Below are 17,438 nucleotides of genomic sequence, written 5' to 3'. Positions count from 1 at the left end.
CTAAACATTTTGAATGCATTTTTCTCCATTTTATTTTTTCAGTAGTATAAATTTCAGTTATGGGACTAAAGAAAAGGCTTGTTCGTTGTTTTTCCTAACTGCAATTAATGAATAATGTGCCTGTGGAATTGTATTTTCTTTACTTTATTTCTGCCTTTAATAAAATATGTTGAGGCTTTCTCAAAAACACAGGTGTTCTAAAAGTTGTCCGATTTTGAAGAACATATTGCTCTTTAAAAAATAAATTGCTTTTTTACAAAATCTTTTTTTTTTTTTTTGCAGTTGCACTATCGAGACATTTTGTTTTGTATTGTGCAAAGAAAAATGTTGTACATTGCATTATTTTTTCTAATGATAGACTAAGCAAGGTTGACATGTCCCTGATAGAAATTTATGCAATTTTCCCCACAGTCGATGTGCAGAGCTGAAACTTTTCACGGCATATGACAGCAGTTTAGCTGTCATATGATCTATGACACTGGCCTGTAATGATTTCTCTTTTCAAAAAGGCTGAGGACCCTAATGCATGAGCAGCTAATATTCACGCTGTTTTAAATACATCCTGTAGGCTGATCGTCAAGTTATGCCACACAAGGAAAAGAAAACTTGGGGTAACTACCATGTTGCTAAGATCAATCACATATGGTTGTTAATTTTTATTGCAATTTTAGCATTTGTTCCAGGAATAAACTCAGTTTAATTGCAAACCCCTCTCTACCTGTCCAGCGAGGCAGCCATGTATGGAAATATCTGCAGCGTCATCAGCCGGTTTTTTGTGTTATTTCACCTCCTCTACTTTCTTCATTGCCGTAAAGGAGAATGAAAGGAAAAGTTTCCCCTTTGCCGTACTAATGTGGCAAAGGCGGTCGTAACACAGAGTGTAATGTGTTTGTGTAGAAAAACTGTGTACTACACATGTGGAAACTGGATGGCGCGAAGCGGCCCCTTGTCGTGCAAGGTAATTGCACGAGAGTTCCGTGGACGTCTTACTTGTGGGGGACATCTTCTGCAGTTGCAGCGTAAAAGCGACTTTCTCGGAGCCTGTTAGAATGTTAGACGCAGTAGACAAAGCTTGCGGAAAACATAACAATTGGAACACGGGAGCGCCGAGCAGAATTCCTGGCGCCAGCTCGCAACAAAGGAGAACCAAACGCTCAAACTACCATACGTCGACCTGTTGTGGAGAAGTCAGCGTCTGCTTTCTCTTCTATTCTGCCGCTCTCTCCGTTGCTCTCTTTCTTCGGGCAAGCCCGGAGCACACTCATTTGACAGAGCAGAGCAGTCACTGCATGTTTGAATACGTGACGTTTTTCCCCCGCCGAGAGTTACACAGAGGTGCTCGAGGAAGAGGTTTGACTGGCATCGGCGTCCAATCGTTGAGGAGATTAGCGCTGCGTCAGCGTTTGGGCGGAAGTGGACCTGTCGACTTTTGTCGCTGACACCTAACCAGATACGGTTAGGTGCCAGCCATATAACACATTCTGCGTTACAAGCATCAAATTGTGCATGCTTGCTTATCGAAGTCTACGAAGCGCTTTTAGACCGGACGGTGAATTTGCCATGAGGCTTGGTAGAACGGAGTTTGGTAAAGGTGGCTGCCTTGCCGACGGCAACGACGCATGTGCGCAGAGCCCCGTGGTGCCCCCGACCATCATGGACCAGCTGCGGCTGTGGGAGCTGGAGAGGGACCGCTTCAACTTCCGGGAAGGGGTGCTCTACAGCCAGTTCATCTCACAGAGCGACTTCCAGCTGCTGCGGAACTACGCCTCGGCACGTTCGCACCTCTCCCTTCAATTTCGTGGCTTCGGCGCTCGTGCAACAGCCCTCTCTGGGCAAGACTTGTACTTCCCTGGAAGATCTTTGCTGGGGATTTGAGGGGAAGACCCTTAGAGATCTCTGTTCCTTTCTTGGGAAGACTGGAGCTTCTCTAGGGAAGGGATATCTAGAGAATGTCCCTGGAGATCCCTAGCCTCTTCTAAGGAAGAGGCTAGGGATCTCCTCCTCTCTAAATATATAAAAGAAAATTCTCCGGAGATGTCTAGAGATCTCTAGGGAAGGCTAGGAGGCGCTCGAGTGCACTACCCACAATAATTCGGGTTCGGAATTTTCAAACAAATTCGGTACAATCTTGTTAACACCTGCCAGTGAATTTGGTTTTACATGAAAAATGCTAGGTTTCGAAATACTGGCTCTAAAAGAGCAATTGAACCAGGGATGACTTTTTCACTTTCTGTTTTTTTGCTCCTTTCTCATGTATGCAAGGTGTATGTTCCATGACTTATGTCATATGGTGTTACAACAGTCAGCTGGTGCTAGTTGGTAGCCCTAGGGTAATAGTGTTTCTTTTTCTAAACAAAACAGCTGTTAGAATTTAAAAAAAAAAATCTAACTGCTTTGCATTATTCGGTAGTGCATTTATGATGCAATTAGACTATATTATTGGAACTAAAAAGCAAAAGACCGACTGAAGTTCTTCCAGAAAGTGACCTCAGCAATCTGCCTTCCGAGCAGGTGGCGAATCGTTACGAACCGATATCGCTCCAGCGTGTTATTTAAGGGTAGTGTGATCGTAGAAAAGACACACCATGCTTTGGCATCTGTTTTTTCGCAGAGCTTTTTGGTGCCTCGTTTTCTTAGTTTCGGTGTGGCAGACTTGAGACACCTGAACTTTGCCACCGAATAATGCTGAGTGTAAAATTTTATTCTAAAATCTAATAACTGGTGCAAATTGCTTTCACGGCAGACTACAAATACGCCAGCTAAGATGAATATTTAGAAAGGTACATGTTTATTTCGGTAATATGTTTCATTATTACTTGGCACTCAAACCCTGACGCCCGCTGCTGTCACTAGCATTAACCCGAAAAGATAATTCCCTCATTTTTGCATATCTTAAATAATTTTTGTTTTCTTGAGTTAATAGCCTGTGTTTGAGTGAGCTGCCACATGTTCTCAGCGTCCTAACTTTTTGTTTTTCAGGACCTGGGTGTGCTCATCTGGGATAACCCAAGCAAGAGGGTGATGGTGGTGAACAGGAATGGGCACGACGAAGTGAAGCGCTTCTGGAAACGTCACCGTCAGGACCACTGACCCCTGCCTCTCATTGCTGGCAATAAAGCCCCACTCCCATCGTCATTGCCAAAGCAGGGTGACCTCGTTTATTGGCCGATGCGCCGAGTGACCGTGCAGCATTTCTACGGAGAGGGAGACCCTACGCAAACTATTTTCGGCATCACTTCAAGACGGTGGCGCCTTTCCGACGTTTCACGTGCAAATTGGGGACATTTGTCATGTGCCCGTATCACTTTAGGTTTGATCACTGCAGAAGCTACAAGAGTGAGCTCCGTGCTTTTAACAGGCCTATTTGAGCACGCATGCTTGAGGGGTGGCAAGAGTAGTTCAGGGCAGCATGCTCGCGCTTGCAGGTTGAGTTTCGTTCGCACTCGCGACGAGACAAATAGCGGTCTGCTTACGTGCAAAGACCACGGCTTTCACGACATCGCGTAACCACGTGATTCTTCATCAACAGTGAGTTGGCGTATTGAAGACGAGATGGAAATACAGAAGACGCTTTACCTAGGTAGCTCGTTTTCTTCAGTGTTTGCTCAACACGAGGGCTGTGGACCGGTCCAGTGCGCAGCACAGATGGACACGAGCACTGCGTTCAGCTGGGATTTGTGTTTCGTCGTTACATCAGTGTTCGAACGCTAGCCCCAGCCGAGTCGACGCCACCAGAATTATGACATCGTCGCAGTGAAAAAAGGGGCAAAGATGACACCGAATCAGTGCCATCCCACTGCGATGACGTTCCACAAAGGAAGAGGAGGATGTTTACAGGCCTCGATTATTCTAGGGGGTGGTCGTCGTGGGGGCGCTGCGTCGAAAATAATCTACATTCTGATCCTTTTGAGTTAAGCTTTTAACTTGGCTGCTAATCACACAATGGTTGGATCCCTTTTTGAACAGGGGGATGGTTATGGTGTTGAGTGACACACGATAAAAGACGAAACACGAAAAGATTGTGATTTGGGTTTTGTACAAGCACTGGAGGCTGTTGGGATTGTGCTAGAAATGGGAACATTTCTCTGGCTGGGGGAATTTATGTGCTGCTTTTACTGCCCTGTGGCGATGATCAACCTTTGTTGTCCTATATTTTTTATACTTTGTAACTGAAAACGGAACATCAAAAAAGCGAACCTCACCTATCGTTCGGGTATCCAAAACTTTACCGCGCACAGCGGACGGTAAGGCGACGTTCTTCCAAACATAACGAGTTTCTTATGGACACTAAAACCGGAGAGACAGGCCGATTACGAAGCGCTCCCTCCGCAGCAGACGAACCTACCTAACCGGCCCGCTCACACGCTTCGGTTCAAACCAACGTTACTGGATCGGCTCGGTTGACAAGCTCCACATTAGCCACCTTTCGGAAAGCCAGCCTTTTCCGTTTGCGCCAAAGTATCGCATTCCTTTTCCTTTCCCGCCAACTCCATATTGGCGGAGAAGCGGTCACGTGCGCCTAGCTGGATCCGACCTTCGTACGGAAAAGCAACCTTGCAGGCGCCGAGTTTCGTTTGGATTATGTTTCTCCCTTTGCGTTTGCGAAATATACTTCCTGCACTCAAATAGAACGAACTGGAAGGTTCCTTGACTATTTAACATTATGTGTAGTCACTGGATACAGTATAATCGCATTGTTTTATTACGCGAGCAATGTTTTAAAACATTTTTTCAAAGTCTGGGAACAAGACGACACGGAAGAAGATCGCGTACTGCTCGTGGAGTGATACGCGAGTGGCACATCGGGGTCATTCCATGCCGAAGGAGACGGCAATTTTCGTCATATTTTGGATATGCTTGAAAAAATTAATATGAATAAAGACAGGTTCGAAAGTTAAAATGACTAAGTTTGAGGGCTGAATTAGGTTTATTTTTGCTGACGTCATGCGCCAAAGTGCGGGCAATCGGAGAAAACCTTCTGTATTTCGAAAAATCGCTGAAAAAAAGCTATTTTTACCGCATAACTTTAAGTTTGCATGCAATCGATCACTAAAATATTCTATGATACCTTGAAAATAAAACGCCTTACGCCGCCATTTTGGGTCCACACAGGCACTCCAAACTAGGGGTGTCGCGAACCGGCCGCGGTTCGAGTTCGACCAGGTTCGACTTTTTCGAACTTTTAGTGGATAGTTCGTCGAACCTTGTATTGAGGTTCGACTCGTGTGCACATGCGCGACAGGCTGGCCAGCTGGCTTCGGATTGGATGGTAATGGCTAAGAGATGAATTAAGTGCAGCGCTGATCGGCTATTTCAGTCAATACACTACTAAAATTTAAGTTATTAACTTCTTCAGTGAATAGAATCAGTTTCTTTTAATTGCAGTTGTTCACACAATAAAATAACCCTTTGCATAAAAAAAGAAATTCTCCAAACCTAGACATGCTTGTATCAAGGTCTGGCCACACTGTCCACAAAGTCGAACGGGTCGATTCTGGTGAAAAGTTCGAAGGTTCGTCGAACCGGTTCGACCCAGTCGAACCCCAAAAGTTCGACCAAAAATTCTGGTTCGACAAAAGTTCGCGACACCCCTACTCCAAACTAGGGGTGTCGCGAACTTTTGTCGAAGCGGATTTTTAGGTCGACTTTCGGGGTTCGACTGGGTCGAACCGGTCGACGAACCTTCTACCTTTTCACCAGAATCGACCAGTTCGACTTTATGGACACTGTGGCCAGACCTTGATGCAAGCATGTCTAGGTTTGGAGAATTTTTTTTTGTATGCAATGGGTTATTTTATTTTATGAACAGTTGCAATTAAAAGAAATCCATTCTTATCACTGAAGAAGTTAATAAGTTAATTTATTGTACTGAATTAACTGAAAGAACCAATTAGCTGCCCTTGATTCATCACTTAGCCATCACCATCCAATCCGAAGCCAACTGGTCAGCCTGTCGCGCATGCGCACACGAGTCGAACCTCAATGCAAGGTTCGCCGAACTTTTTACGAAAAGTTCGAAAAGTCGAACCTGGTCGAACTCGAACCGCGGCCGGTTCGCGACACCCCTACTCCAAACCTAAGCAAATTTTTAAGATGTCTTAATTTTTTTAGTCATTTGAAATTAAAATTTGACTAAGAAACTTTTTTTTACTTATTTTCCTCAACCTTATGCTCGACTAGGTTGCATTAAAATCGTAAAAAAATATTCGTACAGTTTTTAATTAAATGGTGAACATGTCACTTTCTTCAAAAACGGCCATATAGAGGGTAAAAAAAAGTCGTGGGCAACGGTGCTCGCATTTTCTGAAATGGCCGATAGGTTAACCGACCCCCTCTGTTCAACATATCAAAAAATTAGAAAAGTACTTTTTTATATTTTTGAGAAATTATTTCTTAAATATGAGGCAGAACGGCATCGCCCCCAGGTGTCCACCTCGTCGGCAACGCATGCCGCCGTCTGCTACGGTCGAGTGAAACACTGCACGGGGAACTTAATTTCGTTAATCATATTTGTATAAGTAACGCTAGGAATCTTGCCATTATGAAATGTCTGTTTATAGTGACTAGAAAGTGCATAATTCGTTTTGCCCTAAACATGTCCGAATGCGCTTGCAGGTTGAATAGCGACAACTCGAAATATTGTTTGGGATACTTTTTATCAAAGCCGAAACAAAGCACATTTGTAGCTCACCGACATTTATTTTTCTTATGTACATAAATGTAATATATAGTCCAGAAATGCTATATCACGTTTAGAATATCAGTGTTTCATTGGATTTCAGTTCATGTCATATAGCTAGAACACTGCGCACGTCCGGAACATCACCGGTATGATCCGTCTGCTTCAATGTCTTTAAATTCGCATGCCGAACTCTTCCTGCACGATGGATGTGGGTGTTATTTTAGCTACCACGTAATAATATTCGTATGGCACGCTAATTTAAAGGTTTTAATTCCACTTTACACGTGCTCAGGTGACTGCAGACAAAGCCGTTGTCTGCTAACCGAGTTTGTGAATGCAGACGGTTCGTCAGAATTCGTTAGCAGACGGCGCGTCTTCACTTTTTGGTCATACTGCATTTGCTTGTAAAAAATGAAATAGTGAACGCGGGAGATCGTGAAAGATGCCGAGCGATAACGGTGATTTGGCTTCCTCTTCGACGAAAAGGTATTGTGGTGCAAATAGATAGTGAAACTGAATGAAAAACAGACAGTGAAACATTGGAAGAAGCAGAACATTAAAAGTGGATATTCAGGCCAACGGGCATTCGAAGGTTATGATACTAAAGAGGCATGCTGCGCGTTTACCGCTTGTAAAATGTAAGTCTACCCTATATATAAAAAAAAGTTCCGTGTTTTGCTCCTATCGAAAACCCCTAAATATAAGTATTCGCTTGCCCTTTCTGGTATATTGAGGTCTTATCTAAGTGACATCTGTACCCAACTTATGCCTCGGAAAAAGCACCGCTCTAAACATGTAGGATTAGAGTTGCCCAGAAACAATGTCATAACTGATAGTGCATAAGAAAGAAGGCTCATTTTAGAACAGTGGGTTTACATCTGCCAACATTCTCTTTAATTGCAGTTCCGTTGATTCCGCAGCGGATTGTTCGTTTGGCCCAGGAAGTTGCCATCTCAAACACTACGTACGAACCACGTGGGTCAAGCTGTTTCGAACTTGCCACAAGACCAACAGGATGTTATTTGTCGTCGTGAAAAAAGACTCAAGTCTACTGTAACGGACATATGTGCGCACCATTTTTACATGTACTTTTCTAAGTACACGACGCACACCACTTCCAAGCTGTGCGTGGACCCCTTCGCGGAACACAGAAGATCATGCCGCGGAACTTCTGCTATTTCTAACACTTTGGCGCAAAGGCTGATATCTCTCGGCTTAGTTTCTGGTGACAGGTTATGTCCCAAATGTTATATGAAGTGTGCAAATCTGAAAGAGGCATCTGAGCTCGACAGCGACAGAGCAGCTACAATGTCATCCGGGGAGGATGTTGCGGATACACCTTACAGCCCCACAACAGAGGCCTCAGGAAGCAGAAAGCGTCCCGCAAAGGACTGCGAGAGCTCTAATTAGCCATCCAAGTGCAGAAATCCGGATTCAAATTCCTGCGTGGATGCCTGTGTCAGTGTCTATTCGAATATGTCACAAACTGAAATTCCTGGAGACGACAAATCATTGCTGCGCGATTATAAGTCTTTCGTGAGTAGCCTTCGAAAAAAATTTCAAAACTCGAAGTCCAGGCAAGAGAAGCTGTTAATTCTTGCACCTTGCCCGCCATCTTGGACAATATCCGAAACTAGTGGATATTTTGGTTGCGGCAAGAAGATAGTTCGATCTGCCAGACGACTCCGAGACACAAGGGAAATTCTCGAAAAACACGATCCACAAAAAAATCGCCCACCGTCCTCCGAAGTGAAAACCTCAATTGAGGCCTTTTACCAAGATGACAGGATATCGTACTGTCTTCCAGGGATGAAAGACGTCCTGAAAGGAAATCAAAAGCGGCTTCTTTTGTTGAATCTCAAAGAAGCTTTCATTCAATGGAAAGGGGAAAATCCAGACCTGCCAGCCTCTTTTTCAACCTTCGCATCCCTGCGTCCCCCCTGGTTTGTATTAGCAGGCTCAGCTGGCACACACTCTGTTTGTGTGTGCGAGTACCATCAAAACGTCAAGCTTATGCTCCATGCACTGGGAATAAAAGAAACATGTGGCGAGCTTATGGCTTTAACCGTTTGTTCACTCGAAAAAGAGAGCTGCATGATGAACACCTGCTCGAGATGCCCAGGACCGGAACCGCTAAAAACTTTTCTCCAAGGCAAGACTTCCGAAGACGACGAAATAAAGTACAAGTGGTGGGTTCATTCGGAGAAGTGCCTACTCATGACTGTTGTATCGAGTACCACAGAAGTAGTGAAAGAACTCCTCGAAAAGCTGGAGAACTTGAAACGCCATCACTATGTGAGCAAAGTTCAGTCAAATTATCTTAAGTTTCTGAAATCGACACTTCCACCAACAGAGGCAATTGTCATCATAGACTTTGCAGAGAACTACAACTTCATCGTTCAGGACGCTGCGCAGTCCTTCCATTGGAACAGCACGCAAGCGACACTTCATCCTGTTGTTGCCTACACTCAAAGCATGGAGGAAGGTACTGACTCGTACATTACTCATTCCTTCGTAATTGTGTCCGACTCCATTCAACATGACAACGCGGCAGTGCATACATTTCAACACCACTTTCTGCATGAACTAAGAAAACAAAAAACAGACCTCGCAAAAGTTCCTTATTTTACGGATGGCGCTGCTTCCCAGTATAAGAACAGCAAAAACTTCCTTAACCTCTGCTTTCACAAGGAAGATTTCGAGCTGGAAGCGACGTGGCACTTTTTTGCCACATCTCATGGAAAAAGCCCTTGTGATGGCTTAGGCGGCACTATAAAAAGGCTCGCTAACAAAGCTAGCATTCAAAGGCCATTTGAGAGTCAGATCACCACAGCACAAGATCTTTATGAATGGGCGAAGGCTTCAATGAAAACTGTGAACGTCATATGGGTTCCAAATAACGTTGTCACAGCTGAGAGACAAAGACTCAGCAACCGCTATGAACAAGCAAAAGCCATACAAAACACACGTCAATACCATTATGTGGCACCTATAGGACACGGGCATGTGGTTGCTAAAATAACGTCCACATCAGACGTCCAGGAAGAGTTCTCCGTGCGACGCTAAAGACATTGCAACAGAAGAACTGTACAGGTGATGTTCCAGACGTGTGCAGTGTTCTAGACTATGAGGTGAACTGAAAACCAATGAAACACTGATATTCTAAATGTGATATAGTATTCCTGAACTATATATTACATTTATGTACATAAGAAAAATAAATGTCGGTGAGCTACAAATGTGCTTTGTTTCGGCTTTGATAAAAAGTATCCCAAACAACATTTCGAGTTGTCGCTATTCAACTTGCAAGCGCACTCGGACATGATGTTTTGGGCGAAACGAATTATGCACTTTCTAGTCACTATAAACAGACATTTCATAATGGCAAGATTCCTAGCGTTACTTATACAAATATGATTAACGAAATTAAGTTCCCCGTGCAGTGTTTCACTCGACCGTAGCAGACGGCGGCATGCGTTGCCGACGAGGTGGACACCTGGAGGCGATGCCGTTCTGCCTCATATTTAAGAAATAATTTCTCAAAAATATCAAAAAGTACTTTTCTAATTTTTTAATTTTTTGATATGTTGAACAGAGGGGGTCGGTTAACCTATCGGCCATTTCAGAAAAGGCGAGCACCGTTGCCCACATGACTTTTTTTTACCCTCTATATGGCCGTTTTTGAAAAAAAGAGACCATATTCAACCATTTAATTAAAAACTGTCCAAATATTTTTTTTACTATTTGCAACCTAGTCGAGCATAAGGTTGAGGAAAATAAGTAAAAAAAGTTTCTTAGTCAAATTTTAATTTCAAGTTGACTAAACAAAATTAAGAAATCTTAAAAATTTGCTTAGGTTTGGAGTGCCTGCCTGGACCCAAAATGGCGGCGTAAGGTGTTTTACTTTCGAGGTATGATAGGATATTTTAGTGATCCATTGCATGCAAACTTAAAATTATGTGGTAAGAATAGCTTTTTTTCAGCGATTTTTCGAAATACAGAAGGTTTTTTCCGATTGCCCGCACTTTGGAGCATGACGTCAGCAAAAATAAACGTAATTCAGCCCTCAAACTTAGTCATCCTAACTTTCGAACCTGTCTTTATTTATATTATTTTTTTCAAGCATATCCGAAATATGACGAAAATTACCGTCTCCTTTGGCATGGAATGTCCCATCGGGGCACTTCGAACCAGACAACAACGCATGGCTATGGCTTGCGGAAGGACGACGTTTTTGTCGGCTATTACCACATAGAGATCAGTGGCTATTACATTCGACCTAAAGCATACACAGCAACTGGAGACAGATGACGGGACGACAGCGCGCGCAGCCACGCCACCTCACGGCCACGCCATTCGCGCATTCGGGGCTCTTGCAGAAGCTACGGTTGCTTCCTGCAATGCGGCCTTGGATCCAACATGGCCGTCCTTGGAGCACCATTGCGGTAGTCTGCTCCGCAAGTGCAGCATACACAGTTATACCCTTGTTACACGGCACACTTAACTGCAGTTACGCTAAGCCACAGTTAGCGCACAATACTTGCCGACAACATTCTGCGGCTATGCAGTCAAAGCTATGGGGGAACCTGCGCTCGAGCATCTTGAGCACCCATTGAAGCAGTGCACGCGCTCTCTTCACTTCTTGTGGAACAGGTGTCTGAGAGTGTAGTGCGGTATCTGTGGTGCCGCGTAACAGCAGTTAAATCTGAGTTAACCGCGGTTAAGTGTGCCCGTGTAACAGGGGTATTACTCTAATACCCGTGGCCACACGGGCAACTCAAATGCCATTTACAACGAATGACATTTGAGCGGACAGCCAATCAGCGCGCGACGCTCCGGGCGTATCGCATTCCACGCTACTTCAAAAACAAACGCAAACACATCGAGGGGCTTTAACCCGGTCCGCAAGGCCGGCCAAGCTCTGGGCAAGCTCGGGACGCTGGCCTTTCATTGCGAAATCAGGCGGTCGGGGACAGGTCGGCGGCCCTTGTGCACTTCTTAAGAAAAGTAGTTTCTGCTGCAGCCACATGATTGTGGTACGCTTACAATTTCTTCGATTTTTAGGCGGTATAATGCAATGATAGCAGGATAGGAGCATAGGCGCCTAGCTCGAGTCGGGCGTTTGTTCTATGGATTGAGATTGAGAGAAAAACTTCAATGAAATAACTGCTTTCGTTTCAAAACGTTACCATATTGCACTAAGACTAAGGGCCTAGGAGGGAATAGTCCCACTCACGGTTCAATTGCATGCACTCATTTGGAAGGTCCTGCTTCGGGTCCTTTTTGGTGTGGGTGTATTTTGACGACTATTAAAGTCTCCTAAGCGGGACATTATCCTGCAAGACTCAGCTGTAAAAGTCTACGCAACTATATATATAAAAAAAAAAAATGTATCATGTCCCGAAAACAAGGCACGATTCTTTATTTGGACAAAAAGACGGGACGGCAGAAGCGGACCTCGAAAACGGGACTGTCTCGGCCAAAACGGGGCGTCTGGTCACCCCACGCTTACGTGAACACAAAAATGAAGCCATTTCAAGAACTGAAAACGCCATTCATCCGATCGCGCTCAACGCCAACGAATGCATTGGGTGAGCGCCTGATTTTGTGGGAACCGAAACAAATGGGGGACGTGCACAATCACTACGGACGTGAGGTCATCGAATCCTTTCTCATCCAGAACGCAGAAAACAACGTTTCATCGGCCTCAGTAACCTCATCAAGACGAAAAATAGAATTCATCAGGCCTGAACTTTAAAAATATCGCCACTCCCGGTAAAAAACACACCATGCATCACTAGTTCTGCCCTTGCCACGTGGTTTCTTCCTCCCCCTTTCCATCCCCCAGTTTTCCTTCCCCCCTATTACCCTATCTTAGTTGGGATCTCGTTCAGGGTAGAATTTTCCTGCCCAAATTAAACGTTGTTGCTAAAATGAAAGAACGTGGTTGTCCTGTGCTTGTCCTCCGCGTTTTATTCTTTCGATTTTAAGTACTTCCGAGTTCATTAATATTTTTCATGACCAACTTTATTTCATAGGCAAAGATTTCCCAAATGCAAACATATTTTTAATTTGGAGACGATCTATCTGGTTAGGAAATCAATAGACTGACTGAAAAAATTTAAACGCTAACGAAGTTTGAATAAAAACAGAATACTTTTTTTTAACTTCCCACTAATAGATTGGTCGTCACTTATCTGACAGTGGCAAAAGGGCTACGAGGGTCGATCAAATGACGTCTATCTGACGATTACCATTCACGGCCGGCCGTGGATGGTAATCCTCGTTTAGACGTCATCCGATCGACCTTTGTAGCCATTGCGCCACCGTCAACTAGTGAATCGCTATCCTGGTGCCATACTAACATCAATCGGATATTTGAGGAGATTAAAAGGCTATAAAATTTATAGTATTTTGATATTCTCCAATAGCCGCCTATAGAATGGCGAAAAGTTGACGGTGGCGAAATGGCTACGAAGGTCGATCGGATGACGTCTAAACGACGATTACCCTTTATAGCCAGCTGATCGACTGCTTATATACACGAATCACCATTTGGCGATAATACGTACTTCGAATGGCGTTAAGCATTTTTATAGGAATCGCTCTGTTGTCTCCTCTCACCACGCCAGCGCGTCTTTGAGCTGCTACCCCCAGAAAAGAGGAGTCTTCCTGCGTGAAGCACGTTAAACATGCACCACTACTGCGTGATGCACGTTAAAAACCACACGTTAGCGGTTGTACTGCACTGGCTAAATTTCTCATCTACAGCCGGGAGACCGTTCACCCGTTGGGGCGTACCAACATCAAGGCTGTTTGAGCATACAAAGAAAGCCAACTTTTTTAATTCAGGTTCAGGTTTTATTGTGCGTAGATCAAAGTTAAATACATTAGAAATATTGCAGAAGGAGGTCCCAGAGTCGGAGACTGGAAAGGGACCTCCTGTTAATGGTAGCAATAATAATAAAACAAATTTACAGCAGTCAGAATAGAAAATAAATTATGACATGAATAAGTGAAACACAGAACTAATTGCAGTGATATAAAATGAACAAAATAACAGTAAGTTAAACACTCATAATAATTATAAACTTATAAATAAAATAACACTGAATAAACAGAGCAAGGTTATAACAGTTGAAATTGCAAATCAATTCTGAGAATAAGTGAAATGCAGTACTAATTACAATAATATGAGAGACAAAATGGCAATTATCAAAAAGAGAGATACACAATGACGTCATGACAGCAATGTATGACTAAAAGGACTGAAGAAATATGCGAAGTTTCTGCTTAAACACGTGAATTGATGGTGATTGCTTGATGGCTAAAGGTAATGAATTCCACGCAGCCGTGGCTGAGAAGTTGGTGGTAAATTTACCATAGTTAGTCCTAGGCTTAGGCAATAACAAGTTATGATGAAATGCGAATCGAGTTATCTTATGCTGTGGAAACTGATTATCGTTAAGAAGTGTTAGAGCGAGTTTGCCGTTCACGAAATTATACACAAGTAACCCGAGGGTATGTTTATTTAAATTGCTAACAGATAAAATATTAAAAGCACGGAAAAACCAACAAATCTGCCTTTAGTACGAGAGGACCGTGTTGAAAGGAGGATTTCAAGGAAGTTTCCTCCTTTCTGGCTACTCGTCGGACCAACGCATTTTAATAAAGTTACGATGTTTTCCTTACGATTTTTTCTTTATTGAAGTGTTTTCTAATGAGTTCTCTTTGTTAGAGTGACGTACTGTGTACGCACCAGTGAATACGAAATTAGACGATATAATTATTTGATAATTAATGATTAACTTATTTGATGATTATTTGATAATTAAATGATCAGTGCCACTGATCATTTACCGACAAAATCAAGCCTGGGGCCTTACGGGGCACGGCGGCACGCCAAGGGGATAAAAGAGAAGGACGTACCCACTGGGGTAGATCACCTGCCCATGGTACTCTTCGGTCTCCGCTCTATTTTCAAAGCAGACCTCAAATGCACCTCAGTAGAGTTGGTATAGGGCGCACCTTTCACGTCTACCGGGTGACCTCCTTTCCTCCGCATAAGGCAACGGTAACGTTCCATCCTCTCATCACTATCGGGACGAATCACAAAATGTTATGCGTCGTTCGCAACCTGTCACTCAGTGACCCAAAGCACTATAAAAAGTATTTATCGTTCACGAACTCACCATCTGCATTTATGCTTTTTTACGCGAAGAAGGCATAAAAAGGGGTCTCATTCCACCTTATGACGGCCACTACAAGGTTCTGGCGCGTACTGCTAAGACTTCGACACCAGAGATCTATGGTCGCCAAGAGGTTACAGCGGCCAACCGCATAAAACTGCCTTTATGAACACTGCTGGCCTCAGTCACATCCACAGCGCAACTACTTCCCGCTTGACCAAAGAAATCGTTGACTACTGCCGGATTCCAGGTCACAGCCAAGTAGGGCGACCACCCGTCCCGCGACTCGCGGGACTGTCCCGAATTGAGGGCTCGTGTTCCGCGTCTCGCGAGATATTCCCAAATCTTCAAAATGTCCCGCATTTCACATTTTCGTAACATTCACTACGCAAATTATGGCACTTCCGAACAACGGGACACGGGGAAGCGCGCAGGTCGTTGATAATCGTGCGAATCGAAATGGTACACCATTTTCTATCCAAGCATTGCGGAAAGCGCGACCGCCGTTATTGCAGGAGGAACCGACAGTCTGGCGCCATTGTACCTCTCCCCTTGGTCAGGGGCGTAGCCAGGGGGGGGGGGGGGGGCTTATTCAGCCCCCCTGCCCCCCCCCCCCCCCCCCCCGAAATCCAGCCGACCCTGTAATATACACGTTTGCAAGTCCGGCTTCAGGGCGCTGCCATCTTGCTTGGCTGGGGTGCGCTTGGACGAGTCATAATCCGATTACGAAGCCTTGCTAAGGCGTCGTAATCGGATTATGGCCGCGCCCAAGAGAGCACCCCACTGAGGAAGATGGCGGCGCCCTAAGACCGGACTTGCAAACGTGTATACACATGCATTTTGAACCCCTCCCCCTCTCCGCGCCCCAAGTCATGGTCATCCCAGCGCGACCGTCGTTATTGCAGGAGGAACCGACAGTCTTGCGCCATTGTACCTGTCCCCTCGGTCAAGGGCATAGCCGGGGGGGGGGGGGTCTTATTCAGCCCCTCTCCTCCCCCCCCCCCCCCCCCTCCGAAATCTAGCCGACCCTGTAATATACACATGCATTTTGAATCCCTCCCCCTCCTCCCCCTCCTCCCCCTCTCCGCACCCCAAGTCATGGTCATCCCAGCCACCTCAGCCCCCCCCCCCCCCCCCCCGAAAAAAATTACTGGCTACGCCACTGCCCTCGGATATTTTTTTTTGTGAAGACAGCCACATTCACAATGGTTGAAAAAGAACATAATGTTAGGAATTTGTGTGGGACCATGCTGGTAAAAGTAAGCGTTGTCAGGAAACAATAAGCCGAAAACGATTTACTTTTTCTTATTTCCATTTGATGCATTGAGTTCTGATAATGTCGATTTTATGTTTTCAACTTTGACAGATTGTATAATATTTGGCATAAAAAATATACCGCTGGGAGTGAAAATTTTTGAGCTTAATTCCTGCAATGTAATTAGCAGGTGTATAAACAGCACAGGATAATAAATGTGTGTGTTGGCAGAGCCTTGGTTTATTGTGTGCGCTTTAATAACTTTCCTCGAATTCTTCCGTTCGGCTGTTAACCGGAAGGCTGGAGGTTCGAGCCCTCCCGGAGGCGAGGCTAGAGGGCTTCACTTTTTATGCGCCCAGGCGCTGATGAATGACTCTCAAACAGCGGCTGGAACGACGTTTTGGGCAGACTTTACACGTTGTCACCCCCAAAGGAGGTCGGGGTCGTCACCCGCCTCCGTGGCGCAATCGGCTAGCGCGTTCGGCTGTTAACCGGAAGGCTGGAGGTTCGAGCCCTCCCGGAGGCGAGGCGAGAGGGCTTCAATTTTTATGCGCCCAGGTGCTGATGAATGACTCTCAAACAGCGGCTGGAATGACGTTTTGGACAGACTTTACACGTTGTCACCACCAAAGGAGATCGAGGTTGTCACCCGCCTCCGTGGCGCAATGGGCTAGCGCGTTCGGCTGTTAACCGGAAGGCTGGAGGTTCGAGCCCTCCCGGAGGCGAGGCTAGAGGGCTTCACTTTTTATGCGCCCAGGCGCTGATGAATGACTCTCAAACAGCGGCTGGAACGACGTTTTGGGCAGACTTTACACGTTGTCACCCCCAAAGGAGATCGGGGTCGTCACCCGCCTCCGTGGCGCAATCGGCTAGCGCGTTCGGCTGTTAACCGGAAGGCTGGAGGTTCGAGCCCTCCCGGAGGCGAGGCTAGAGGGCTTCACTTTTTATGCGCCAAGGTGCTGATGAATGACTCTCAAACAGCGGCTGGAATGACGTTTTGGGCAGACTTTACACGTTGTCAACACGAAAGGAGATCGCCTCCGTGGCGCAATCGGCTAGCGGGTTCGGCTGTTAACCGGAAGGCTGGAGGTTCGAGCCCTCCCGGAGGCGAGGCTAGAGGGCTTCAATTTTTATGCGCCCAGGTGCTGATGAATGACTCTCAAACAGCGGCTGGAATGACGTTTTGGGCAGACTTTACACGTTGTCAACACGAAAGGAGATCGCCTCCGTGGCGCAATCGGCTAGCGCGTTCGGCTGTTAACCGGAAGGCTGGAGGCTCGAGCCCTCCCGGAGGCGAGGCTAGAGGGCTTCA

At 45.3% G+C, this 17,438-nt stretch overlaps 1 protein-coding gene and 5 non-coding genes across 6 annotated transcripts in view; all 6 read left to right on the top strand.

The window, feature by feature from the left end:
* Window positions 1-3,135, top strand: part of LOC8035432 (general transcription factor IIH subunit 4) — a 40,784-nt gene extending 37,649 nt beyond the window's left edge. The window contains exons 13-14 of the mRNA XM_029982421.4: window positions 1,630-1,770; window positions 2,980-3,135. Of these exons, the coding sequence (XP_029838281.1) occupies window positions 1,630-1,770; window positions 2,980-3,090 (252 nt within the window). The 3' untranslated portion in view covers window positions 3,091-3,135. The remainder of the gene's footprint in view (window positions 1-1,629; window positions 1,771-2,979) is intronic.
* Window positions 3,136-16,578: 13,443 nt separating this feature from the next.
* Trnan-guu lies at window positions 16,579-16,652 on the top strand. The gene has a single exon. It is a non-coding gene; the product is annotated as a tRNA-Asn (tRNA).
* A 125-nt stretch (window positions 16,653-16,777) lies between these two features.
* Trnan-guu lies at window positions 16,778-16,851 on the top strand. The gene has a single exon. It is a non-coding gene; the product is annotated as a tRNA-Asn (tRNA).
* A 125-nt stretch (window positions 16,852-16,976) lies between these two features.
* Trnan-guu lies at window positions 16,977-17,050 on the top strand. The gene has a single exon. It is a non-coding gene; the product is annotated as a tRNA-Asn (tRNA).
* Window positions 17,051-17,162: 112 nt separating this feature from the next.
* Trnan-guu lies at window positions 17,163-17,236 on the top strand. Its single transcript has one exon. It is a non-coding gene; the product is annotated as a tRNA-Asn (tRNA).
* A 112-nt stretch (window positions 17,237-17,348) lies between these two features.
* On the top strand, window positions 17,349-17,422 carry Trnan-guu. Its single transcript has one exon. It is a non-coding gene; the product is annotated as a tRNA-Asn (tRNA).
* The last annotated feature ends 16 nt before the right edge of the window (window positions 17,423-17,438 follow it).

This window comes from Ixodes scapularis, unplaced genomic scaffold (assembly GCF_016920785.2).
Source record: "Ixodes scapularis isolate PalLabHiFi unplaced genomic scaffold, ASM1692078v2 ptg000165l_1___fragment_2___debris__unscaffolded, whole genome shotgun sequence".
In the NCBI taxonomy this organism is placed as follows: Eukaryota; Metazoa; Arthropoda; class Arachnida; order Ixodida; family Ixodidae; genus Ixodes; species Ixodes scapularis.
Note: the sequence above shows the minus strand (reverse complement) of the source record. Positions and strands in the feature narration are given on the sequence as shown.